The sequence below is a fragment of the Octopus bimaculoides genome, chromosome 20 (genome assembly GCF_001194135.2).
Source record: "Octopus bimaculoides isolate UCB-OBI-ISO-001 chromosome 20, ASM119413v2, whole genome shotgun sequence".
Classification (NCBI taxonomy): domain Eukaryota; kingdom Metazoa; phylum Mollusca; class Cephalopoda; order Octopoda; family Octopodidae; genus Octopus; species Octopus bimaculoides.
Genome location: NC_069000.1, coordinates 13,997,383 through 14,009,990, shown reverse-complemented (window position 1 = coordinate 14,009,990; position 12,608 = coordinate 13,997,383). Strand labels below are relative to the sequence as shown.

General features: G+C 36.0%; 1 protein-coding gene and 1 long non-coding RNA gene across 2 annotated transcripts in view; one reads left to right on the top strand and one right to left on the bottom strand.

Moving 5' to 3' along the window:
* LOC106881606 (dynein axonemal heavy chain 5-like) overlaps positions 1 to 12,608 on the top strand; it is a 222,976-nt gene that overhangs the window by 90,194 nt on the left and 120,174 nt on the right. Inside the window, exons 26-30 of the mRNA XM_052975199.1 lie at positions 3,200 to 3,407; positions 4,670 to 4,831; positions 5,079 to 5,309; positions 6,007 to 6,179; positions 8,729 to 8,907. Coding sequence (XP_052831159.1) covers positions 3,200 to 3,407; positions 4,670 to 4,831; positions 5,079 to 5,309; positions 6,007 to 6,179; positions 8,729 to 8,907 — 953 coding nt within the window. The remainder of the gene's footprint in view (positions 1 to 3,199; positions 3,408 to 4,669; positions 4,832 to 5,078; positions 5,310 to 6,006; positions 6,180 to 8,728; positions 8,908 to 12,608) is intronic.
* LOC128250343 (uncharacterized) overlaps positions 9,744 to 12,608 on the bottom strand; it is an 11,839-nt gene continuing 8,974 nt past the window's right edge. Inside the window, exon 2 of the long non-coding RNA XR_008266371.1 lies at positions 9,744 to 10,184. This is a non-coding gene — a long non-coding RNA (uncharacterized LOC128250343). The remainder of the gene's footprint in view (positions 10,185 to 12,608) is intronic.

Below are 12,608 nucleotides of genomic sequence, written 5' to 3'. Positions count from 1 at the left end.
CCACTTAAATGTGGCTGACCCCGAGGGGTGGATGTTACTGTTGCTTTTAGCCCCAGGAGGACATCTCCTCCAGCTGGCTATCGACACACTTCTGTGTCCTGTCTGTATTTGCCAAGGGAAGTTATCCTTCCCATCTTGGTCTACGATACGTACGTACTCGAGTTTCAGGGTTATTTCCCTTCTTCAGCGTACGACAATCGCCGACCTTCGATGCAAAAGGCATCCCTTATATATATATATATATATCATCATCATCATCATCATCCTCGTTTAACGTCCGCTTTACATGCTGGCATGGGTTGGATGGTTTGACTGGGAACTGGTGAACCAGATGGCATCACCCTCACTTGAATGGTGCTTTTTACGTACCACTGGCACAAGTGCCAGTCAGGTGGTACTGGTATCAACTATGACTACGATTTCACTCAGTTCAACAGGTCTTCACAAGCACAGCATACCAGCCAATGATGGCAGCGTGGTTTTAAACAGACCAGTTTTGTGACACTGGCATCAGTCATGACTACGATCTCATTTGGCTTGCTGGGTCTTCTCAAGCACGGCATATCTCCAAAGGTATCGGTCACTTGTGAGGCCCAACGTTTGAAGGTCATACTTTGCCACCTCATCCTCTGTCTCTCTGGGTTTACCTCTTCCACAGGTTCCCTCCACTGTTAGGGTGTGACACTTCTTCTCACAGCTGTCCTCATCCACACATAACACATGACCATACCAGTGCAGTCATCTCTCTTGCACACCACAAGTGATGCATCATATGTCCAACTTTTCTCTCAGGGTGCTTACACTCTGTCATGTAAGCACACTGACATTATACATCCAGCAGAGCATACTAGGCTATAAAATATAATATCTTCCTGTTTACTTGCTTGCTTGTCTGTCAATTTGATTGGTGCAGTAACTGCCCTATTTTGGCAGCTGTCAAGATACATTTTAATAGACAAAACTTTAATATTTAAATGTACTATGTACTTTTAATGTGCACACACACACACACACACACACACACACGCACACACATATGTTCTTTATTCTTTTATTCTTTTACTTGCTTCAGTCATTTGACTGTGGCTATGCTGGAGCACCACCTGTAAATGAAAAAAAATCAACCCCAGACCTTATTCTTTGTTAGCCTAGTACTTATTCTATTGGTCACTTTTGCCAAACCACTAAGTTATGGGTACATAAACACACCAACATCGGTTGTCAAGTGACAGACACACAAACAAAAACATATACATACATATGCATATATATAAAGATAAATCAAATATAGAGATATGCTTTTGACAATCCAATAATTTATCTATAGTATATTACGTTAAATACTATGAATATAATATAACATAATATTATATAACATAATTATAAAAACCATAAAGGCCAACAAATTGTTTCGACTTTTATATATTTTTTTCTGATATACATAATCACAGTTCTCATCATCATCATCATTATTTAACGTCCGCTTTCCATGCTAGCATGGGTTGGACGATTTGACTGGGGACTGGCGAACCGGATGGCTACACCTGACTTCAATCTGATCTGACAGAGTTTCTACAGCTGGATGCCCTTCCTAATGCCAACCACTCCGAGAGTGTAGTGGGTGCTTTTTACGTGCCACCGGCATGAGGGCCAGTCCGGTGGTACTGGCAATGGTCATGCTCAAAATGGTGTTTTTTACGTGCCACCTGCACAGGAGTCAGTCCACTTTGAAGGATTTCTTTTCCTCAGTTTGTTACTTCATATATATATATATATATATATATATATAATGGTTAGATAATAATGTTTATATAAAACTTGTTGCATGCAGAATAGAATAGAAAAGCTCTGAAGTGTATGTTGGCATTTATAATTTAGCCGTTTGGTAGTCTTTTCTCTTCTGTTTTTTACTTGTTTCAGCCATTAAATTGTTGCTATGCTGGAGCGCCACCTTGAAGAAATTTTAGTTGAATAAAATGATCCCACTACTTAAAAAAAAAAAAAAAATAGATTACATGGAAAAATGCAAGCAAGAGAAATAATATTCTTAAGATTATAAATCTGGTAAAGTACAGGACAAGAAAGTTTTACGTAAAATATTGCAGCTAAGGATAAAATTTGAATATTAAAAATTATTTGATTTTAATTTACAAAGTAAAATTATAATTAAAAAAAAAGTACCCTCATTTTGTTAAAATATTGACACACTAGAATACTTAAAAAATGAGAACCAGAAGTACCAACATAGCTAAAGTTTTATGCAAAGTAGAATAGTATATATGGCAGGCAAATTCATTATATAAAAAATAGACTGAGTCAAAACTAAAAAATGTGAAGATTTGGCAATAACTCAAGCAAATTTTACTGTGAATTTGTTGTTATAGGTAGATTTTACTGTAATACATATCTAATTTTTGTATTATTATATTTATTGTACTAACTAATTCTGGACTACTATTATTTTTTATAACCTATTTTCAAATTTCTAATTATTAATTAATAATTAAAAAAATGAATTTTTTTAAAGTACAAAAAATATTTTAATTGAGTTTATATTTCATTTTTAATAGAAGTAACAAATAATAACTTGTAATAGAATTTTTAGTTTTAATAAAAGTTAATATTTTCTAAATCTAAATATTTTATTTGAAATGTTATCCTTAGCTGCAATATTTTAAGCAAATGTTTTCTTGTTCTTTACTTTACTAGACGTAATGACTTGTCCTGTTCTTTTCCAGGTTTATAATCTTCAGGATATTATTTCTCTTGCTTGCATTTTTCCATGTAATTTGTGTCTGTGTTTGTCCCCCCACCATCATTTGACAACTGGTGTTGGTGTGTTTACGTCCCTGTAACTTAGCAGTTTGGCAAAAAAGACCAATAGCCTAAGCACTAGGCTTACTAAGAATAAGTCCTGGATGCAATTTGTTTAACTAAAACCCTTTAAAGTGGTGCTCCAGCATGGCCACAGTCAAATGACTGAAACATGTAAAAGAATAAAAATAAAAGGGCGATGACCAGAATCTACATCAATTACTCCTACCCATTCATGTATAATGTGAGGCCACATGCAGTCCTCTGGTCCATCTGATCCTATGAGATCATCCAAGGACATGCAAGCATGGTAGACAGGCATTAAAAAATAAAATGATGATGGTGACAACAATGATGATGATGTTTTTTTCTTTTTCAATTTCAGTTATTTAGAGAAAAAGAGGCTGCTTTTCCCTCGCTTTTTCTTTGTGTCTGATCCAGCCTTATTGGAAATTCTTGGTCAAGCCAGTGACTGCCACACCATCCAGGCTCATCTTCTCAGTGTCTTCGATAACATAAAGTTGGTGAAATTTCATGAAAAGCAATATGAAACAATACTATCTGTGGAATCAAGTGAAGGAGAATGTATGGAAGTAAGTAAAGGCTATAATATTAATTCATTTTTTACCTCCACCAAGGAAGGAGGTTATGTTTGCATCAGCGTTGGTTTGTCTGTTTGTCCGTCTGTGTGCAAAATGACTCAAAAAGTTGTGAACGGTATTTGATGAAACTTGCCCAGGTTGTCATCCAGTGGGACTGAATCTCAAACTATGTGGTTGGGAAGCAAGCTTCTTACCACACAGCCATACCCGCACCTTATAATGTTTGGGCTTTTCCGGGTATATGATAATGTAGCAAATATATGTATGTAAATTCCAAACTGGTGGCCAAGGATTTGTTTTTGGGTGGAGGGCATTGTCCGCTTTTGCTTTACTTCCTTGTTCATAATTATACAATTTATAGTCAGGAAAACTTTAATTCAATGTTTTATTATTTATTATTTTTGTTTTTTTTTGGTGGTAAACCATAACCATTTAATAAATTATTGGCTGTAAAGTATAAAGATTATACCTCATGATTGTGAGCCCGATACACTAACCACTCAACTGAATAAAGATTGCTTAAATTACAGGTTTTGTTTTTCCTTCCCCGTCGCAGAGGTTCATCATGTTTTAACATTTATTTGTTCTCTTAAAACAAAATATCTATAAAACTACTAAAATATGCTATTGGTAATATATTTTATTAATCTGAAATATGAATAACAAAATCAGTCCAGATCTCTCTCTCTCTCTCTCTCACACACACACACACACACACACACACACACACACACTTGCATGCAAGCACGCAGACACACACACACACACACAGTGAATAGCCACATAAATGTATATCATCAATCATTACATCAATTTTCATAATGAGAACAACTAATTCAGAAATGGAGGGGAAAAATTTCATACATACAGTTTATAGCACAACTAAACCACAAGTGGATGCACTAAAAGATTAGAGAATTCTATAATCTGTGCACACTCTCAGCAAATCTTCTCTAATTCTTTCCACCTCTTTAGGTCCACCACCTTGCATATATACACACACTAAGAGCAAAAGTACATCTGGTCACCAAAATAAACCTTGAGGCATACACTTCAAACCAACAAAGCTACTTGTCCTGATGATGTTCCTCCCATAATGCTCAAAACTGCAACCAAGAGCTAACCCAAATAGTTGAGTCATACATGTATGTGTGTGTATGTGTGTTTCTAACACTTCCAAATATACAGTATATTGGGAAATGCAGATAAACCCATGCATTTATAATATGTTTCTGTTCCTCTAATATTTTTAGTTAGACAAACCAGTAAAAGCTGAAGGAAATGTAGAAGTTTGGCTCATGTCATTAATGAAAATGGCACAAAAGTCTCTCCATGGAATCATTAGGAAAGCTGCTAATGCAATACAAGAATCAAATTTTAAACTATTGGAGTTCCTCAATTCATTTCCAGCACAAGTAAGTAATTGAGATTCTGTTATACAAATCACAATTTTTCTTAAGTTGAACAACTTTGTCCTTTATCAAAAATATCCGTGAATGTGAATTTCCAAAAAGTTACATTTCTGGAACTTTCATAGTGATTTCTGTGTCTTTTAAGGACAATGTCTTTGCATTTTTTTTGGTCTATATATGCATTTGTGATAATGTTATTGCCATATATCTTCATCTATGAAAACATAAATCTCTACTGCAATATTTCAAGGTTGGAATACTTGGGATACAGTTATTATGGACAAGAGATGCAACAATTGCATTGACAGATGCACGTAGTGACCGTAAGCGAAAACCAATGCAGCAAGCGAACCAATCATTTTTGAAGCTTCTGAATACCCTCATCACCCAAACCACTGCAGATCTGAACAAAATGGACCGAACCAAGTATGAAACCCTGATCACAATACATGTCCACCAGAGAGATATTTTTGATGAACTGGTTAGTAATTTCCACAAAACATTCCAAATTATTAATATATTATTACCAGTAATTTCCACCAACTTTTCAAGCTGTTCCTTAACCCTTTAGTTTTTACTCTGTTAAATGTAATACTTATTTATACACATTATTTTGAATTAATCATGCATTGTTTCTGAGCTTCAACATTTCTATGACGTGATTGTTGATTTGTAGAATGACATTTTGGGGCAGGTGTGAGAGGCTGGATCTAATCAGTTTGAATATAAAACAGGCAGAATATTTGAGTCAGATATCATCATCATCATTGTTTAACATCCGCCTTCCATACGGCATGGTTGGATGGTTTGACAGGAGCTGGCCAGGCAGAAACTCTGTGTCTGTTTTGGCATGGTTTTTATGGCTGAATGCCCTTCCTAACACCAACCCCACCACAGAGTGAACTGAATGATTTTTACACTGGTACTTAATTTATCAACCCTGAAAGGACGAAAGGCAAAGTTAACCTTGGTGGAAATTGAACTCAGAGTGTAAAGACAGATGAAATACCACTAAGCATTTTGCCCCACGTGCTAATGTTTCTGCCAGCTTGCCATCTTGTGCCCCAATGAATTCCATCAGACCCATGCAAGCATGGAAAAGTGGATGTTAAATTTATGATGAGATGATGATTATACTATGTACATTCACATATTAATGTATTTTTGTTCTTTTTCAGTGTCATACAAATGTAAGAAGTCCAACAGACTTTGAATGGTTAAAACAGTCACGTTTTTACTTCATAGAAGACCAAGACAAATGTATGATATCAATTACAAATGTCAACTTCACTTATCAGAATGAATTCCTTGGCTGCACAGAACGACTGGTCATAACACCACTGACTGACAGGTCACTTGTTCAATTATTTCTTTAAATTTTACTTCAGTCACATCCATAAATGCATAAATTTATTGTTAGGTAGTTAGCAGGAACACCATCCTCTGACTGATTAGCATAAAGTCACTTAAAGACATGCTCTGGTTTCTGGCCCACAAGCATGCTGTTTTCCCTCTCTATCTTTTCTATCTCTACTATAATAGTCTTTACTCCTTGGAGCTGGCTGCATTTGTGCTGCCTCCACTCAGGCACTCCCACCCCACTTGTCTCTCCTCCTCTCATCACCCTCGTTGTGTTCAACCTGGCAGGCTTTACACTAATCACTACATCCAGTCCTTCCTTCTCAAAACATCATCCCTCTGGAATTCTTTCCTTGCTCATATCTTTCCCACAGGTGTTGACATATGGAGGCTTAAAACAAACATTAATGGCATAAATCTCATTGGGCTAGAAAGGCCCTGCAAAGGTCTTAGATACTGCTCTTTCCTTAGGATCCAGCAATGAAGATAAAAAAGCATGAAGTCACTACATTAGTCAGGGGCGTTCAGCTCACCACTCTTTATTCTTCTATTATTGACCTTCATTTTCAAGGCTTTGTCTGTCTATCTCCAATGTCTATCCACAATGTGATCTAGAATATGTGATCCTAACTTTTAGTACCTAAAAGCCAACAATATATTTTTCATTTATTTATGGACTTCATTTATACGTTTGCTACATAACCAATATCATTTTTTGACTTTAATGCTTTGTATTAAATTTCCCACAATATACACAAGTAAATATGGTAAGACTCTCCTCTCTCAGGAAGTGTTTCCTTTTTCCCCTCTTCAATGTAAGAAAATACTTTAGTTTCAAACAACTACCAACTATAACAGTGCAGTTACTCTCCATATTACAGTACTACTAAAAAATGTTTGAGAACATGTACAAATGTACACACACACTCATATGCATGCATACATGTGTGTATGTGTGTCTGTGTCTGTGTGTGTCTGTGTGTGTGTACAGTTTCAGGATTACTTAAAAAAATGTCAGCTATCTTGCTGCAATCTAACATTTCATCTACCAAGTACTATAACTATTGACTCACTCACCATCCAGCTGACATCTGTACTGAATTGTCCTTATATTTCCTACTTCTGTTGCTTCTCTGATCATGGTAATTCTCTTGGAGTGATATAGTAAACTATCTCTTCTCATTACACACACTGTGTGTCTTTATCAGGAATCTTTCTTCCTGAGCAATCTTTTCTACTCAGATGAGCATCATCATCATCATCAGCATCATCATTTAACATCCATGCTGACATGGGTCAGGGGTTTAACCAGAACTGGCAAGCTGGGGAGCTGCACCAGACTCCAGTCTGATTTGGCATAGTTTCTATGGCTGGATGCCCTTCCTAACACCAACCACTTTACAGAGTGTTCTGGGTGCTGTTACATCACACTACACTGGTGCTTTTATGTGGAGTCACAGAGGCACTTTTACATGGCACTGCACAGGTGCTTTTATGTGGCACCACCACGAGTGCCTTACACCACCAGAGGTCTTAACACTTCTGCTGTGGAGTATGGGTCTTTTTGAGTACAGCAAGGTGTTAGGCATGTACCATACAAACCTTTCCAGTTATCCATATTATCTAGTATGAGCAGGGTTATGTCCCCTATCTACCTCTCTTTAGACTAATGCTAATGTTGTTGGCACTCCGTCGCTTACGATGCCGAGGGTTCCAGTTGATCTGATCAACGAAACAGCCTGCTCGTGAAATTAACGTGCATGTGGCTGAGCACTCCACAGACACGTGTACCCTTAACGTAGTTCTCGGGGATATTCAGCATGACACAGTGTGACAAGGCTGACCCTTTGAATTATAGGCACAACAGAAACAGGAAGTAAGAGTGAGAGAAAGTTGTGGTGGAAGAGTACAGCAGGGTTCGCCACCATCCCCTGCCGGAGCCTCCTGGAGCTTTAGGTGTTTTTGCTCAATAAACACTCACAACGCCCGGTCTGGGAATCGAAACCGCAATCCTATGCCTCCACACTAATGCTAATACACTCTATTAAAGTCACTACATATTACAACCCATTGCTCTGTTTCTAATAGCACTCCAGAGTGAAGGCATATGGCTTAGTGGTTAGGGGTATTCAGCTCACAATTATAAAGTCGTGAGTTCAATTCCTAGCTGCATGTTGTATCTTTGAGTAAGATACTTTATTTCATGTTGCTCTGGTCCAAAGACGAGTTGTACCATTATTTCAAAGAGACCGGCCTTGTCACATTCTGTGGCACGCTGAATCTCCCTGAGAACTACTTTAATGGTATGCATGCTTGTGGAGTACTCAGCCACTTGCACATTAATTTCATGAGCAGGCTATTCTGTTGATTGAATCAACTGGAATGCTTGTTATCGTAATCGATGCAGTGCCACCTATATAGCCCTCAAGTACAGTTTAGGCAAATCCCAACTATATTCCACTTTCACATGCAATTCCTTGTTTGTCTGTTTTTTTGTTTGTTATTTACTTATCCATGTAATAATTGTTTTTGTTAATAAAGATGCTACATCACATTGGCTCAGGCTCTTGGCATGTCAATGGGTGGAGCTCCTGCTGGTCCTGCTGGCACTGGAAAAACAGAAACAACAAAAGACATGGGAAGATGTTTAGGAAAATATGTTGTTGTTTTCAACTGCTCTGACCAGATGGACTTTCGTGGGTTAGGACGCATCTATAAAGGTAAGAAAACTTCTTGAAATTTCTAAGCATTGAATAAATACAAAAAAAAAAAGAAAAAAGTCCTCACCCCTTGTCAAAACTGGAGGAATCTAATGCAATAAACAATTGGTCTTAATTCTGTCAAACATACTGTCAAACATACTGTCAAACATACTGTCAAACATTCTGTTAAACATACTGTACTGTTTCATTAAGTAATATCATCAACAACATTTAACATCCATTAAGTACCAGTGAAATACTGGGGTCATTGTAATCGACTAGTCCCCATCCCCAACAAAATTTCAGGCCTTGTGCCTTTAGTAGAAAGGATTATTAAGCCTGGTATTTGGAACAAACTGACATAAAATTCTAAAGAAAGATTTAATTCAGACCACTTTAAAACGGGAAGTCTGTGTCATAGTAGAAGGAAAGTTAGGATTAGTAGGGTTAAACAGAACTAATTATGATAAAGAGAATGATAATTATTGTCACTAGTAATAATAGCAATGATAAAATTGAAATTACATTACAGACCAGAGACAAATTAGTTTTGCTTATCATTGAGGATTTTTCTAGTTAGACAAAGCAACAGAACATAAGAGAATGTTTTGCTCTTAAGCTCTGACATTATTTTATGATAGTTACAAACTTGCTCTGTGTCATGGCTGGGATTAATAAATCACCAGTTTATCAAAACAAGTGTTCTGACATTGAATGATAAATCCATAATGAGACAATTACAGCTACAGGTTTAATTATTTGTTTTTTGAACAATGAAGACATCAAGTAATCATTTATTTATTTACCTTATCTTAACTATTTACTGAAAGAGTGAATGGACACTTGTGTCAAAGTATTGGGTCGTCCCATAAATAATGTGACTTTTTATACTTCTTTTATTCTTCAAAATTAAAATAAACAAAGTTCTTTTTTAATCCAAAATATACTCTCCTTCATTTTCTAAAATGCTCTTCCATCTATCTCGTAGACTTGCAAGGCCCCTCTTCCAAAATTCACTTTTCTGTGACAAAGATACTCCTCCAGTACTGTTCTGACCTTATCTACAGAATTCATATTTTTTCCGTCCAATAATGCGGAATAAATGATGATCAGATGGGGCAATGTCCGGCAAATAGGACATCATTTCCTATTCAAACTACTCCAGCCTTTGCAAAGTAATCCATAGGATGGTGCTATGTCTTTTCGTCCGACGTCACTTCGTCAAATGTCTTTTCATCCATGTCTTTTGGTCCGACGTCTTCTTGTCTGATAATTTTTTTGTCCAACGACAAATCCTATCAATAAAATTCTCAATGATTATTTGATTTCAATGTTCACCTTGTTTTCTAAAGAGTTTATTTAAAATTGGACAAAAAGTCATTGGACAAAAAAATCAGGACGAAGTGATGTTGGACAAAGTGACATCAGACGAAAAGCCGAGTCACATTCCAGCATGGCTGCAGTCAAATGACTGAAACAAGTAAAAGAATAAAAAAATAGCTTTGATTCTAACTATTTTTCAGAGATGGTTGAACATGTAATTAGGCATTAAGCTTGTCTCTCTTTCAGGTACACTTACCATCATTCTTTTTCTCTCTCACACATATCTGAAAAAATATGTGATAGCAATAACACTTTGTACATCTAACTATTAAATATATTCATGTTGAAGTTATACATTACATTAACCAATATAATCCTAGATACACAGAAAGATGAGATGGCCTCAGCTGGAGTGCTTTTGATCATAGGATGGGTCAATAACTGCAACAACTAGTAAAAATCATGTATTTTACTTACAAATATTTTCTTCCTGCTCCGACTAAATGTATATAAATTAATTCACTTAATTAGTTTTCTTAGCTCTGTCTTATTTTTAATTAAGCAAATTCTTTTCTCTCTAAGCATGTAGTTAAAAATTGGTAGATTAACTCCAAGCATGTAAATTAACTTCTTTGAAATTATTTCCCTTTCTCCTTGAGAGTCGCTAACAATTGCTACTAGGTTTTTGTTTCCTTTAGCAATCTCAGCGAGAAATATCGATGAGTCAAGAATTTGTGTACGGCATTAAGTATATCACCTTTAACTTAATTAAATGTTTGTATATGTGGGTGTATGTACGTGTATCTATCTATTTATCTATCTGTCTGTCTGCTTCTCTCTCTCTCTCTCTCTCTCTCTCTCTATATATATATATATATATATATATACACATACATACATATATATATATAAATTTATCTGTCTGTCTGTCTGTCTGTTCGTCTGTGTGTGTGTAGTCCAATGAAGGCTAACAGGCTGAAACTTCAAAACCTTTGTCTCTACTTGTAAAAGTTTAATAAATGTATAATCCATTAAAACAAAGCAATTCTTCAGGTTTAATGTTATTCTTTTCTATTATAACTTAACTTAAAAAAAAAAACGTTTACAAACACACATATACACACACATACATACATACATATATATATATATATATATATATATATATATATATATATATATATATATATATATATACACATCATCATCGTTTAATGTCCGCTTTCCATGCTAGCATGGGTTGGACGATTTGACGTACATGAATACATATATATATATATATATATATATACATACACATATGTATATGAATACATATATATCTAAATACATCATCATCATCATCATCATCATTTAGCATCTGTTGTCCATGCTGGTATGGGTTGGGCAATTTGACCAGAGCTGGTAAGCTAGACAGCTGCACTGGACTCCAGTCTGATTCGGCATGGTTTCTATGGCTGGAGGCCCTTCCTTACATCAATCACTTTACAGAGTATGCTGGGTGCTTTTACCACCACACGGGTGCCTTTACATCGCACCACACATACATACATATATTTGCACAGACACACACACACACACACACACGCACACATCCATGCTTACGGATATGCATGTATATATGTTTGTGCATGTAGATATAGATATACTAATACATAGAATAGTATAAGCACATAAGCAAATATTTTTCATTGTCAAGGTATCTTTACCTATTTTTTTATAACATGGCCTTTTGATAACAGTTTATTTTATTAACACCTACTGCCCACCCTAGGTAGTTTCTCTCAGTATGTGTGTGGCCCATAATTTATCCTAGCACGCAATTGATATTCATATCATCACTACCAGAAGAATGAAATGTGGACTTAGAATGTAGAGAAATATAACCACATACAACAATCCATTCAGTCTTGCATTTTACTATTTCCGTCTATCAGAGGCGTGCACTCTCAGGCATGCAAAGTATGCGTTGCATGCTCTGTGATTTTTTTATCTATATCATCGGAAAATTCGATAAAATATTCATTTTTTTTCAAAGAAACTCCGTCCAGGTGTTTTCGAAATATTCTGCCTCCCCTTCCCCCTCTCTCACTGACTCGTTCGTCTGCTTTGAGAAGACCACCTGACACCCCTCCCCTCTCCCTCTTTGTGTACAATTGTTGCTAGCCTCGTTCTACTTTTTGACCCAAACAAGAGCAATCCCATAATTCCTGAGTTAGCCAGCTGAAATGTCGGAATAACCTGGCGGTAAGTTTGAATTTTCTTTGCACTATTATATTTTTGGAGTGTTCTGAAAAAAAATATTATCTATACTATATTTCTTATTTCAGAAGTAGCTAATTAATCTTTAATTAATTTTACTAACGTTATTTTTTCGTTTTGTTGAAATTGACTCA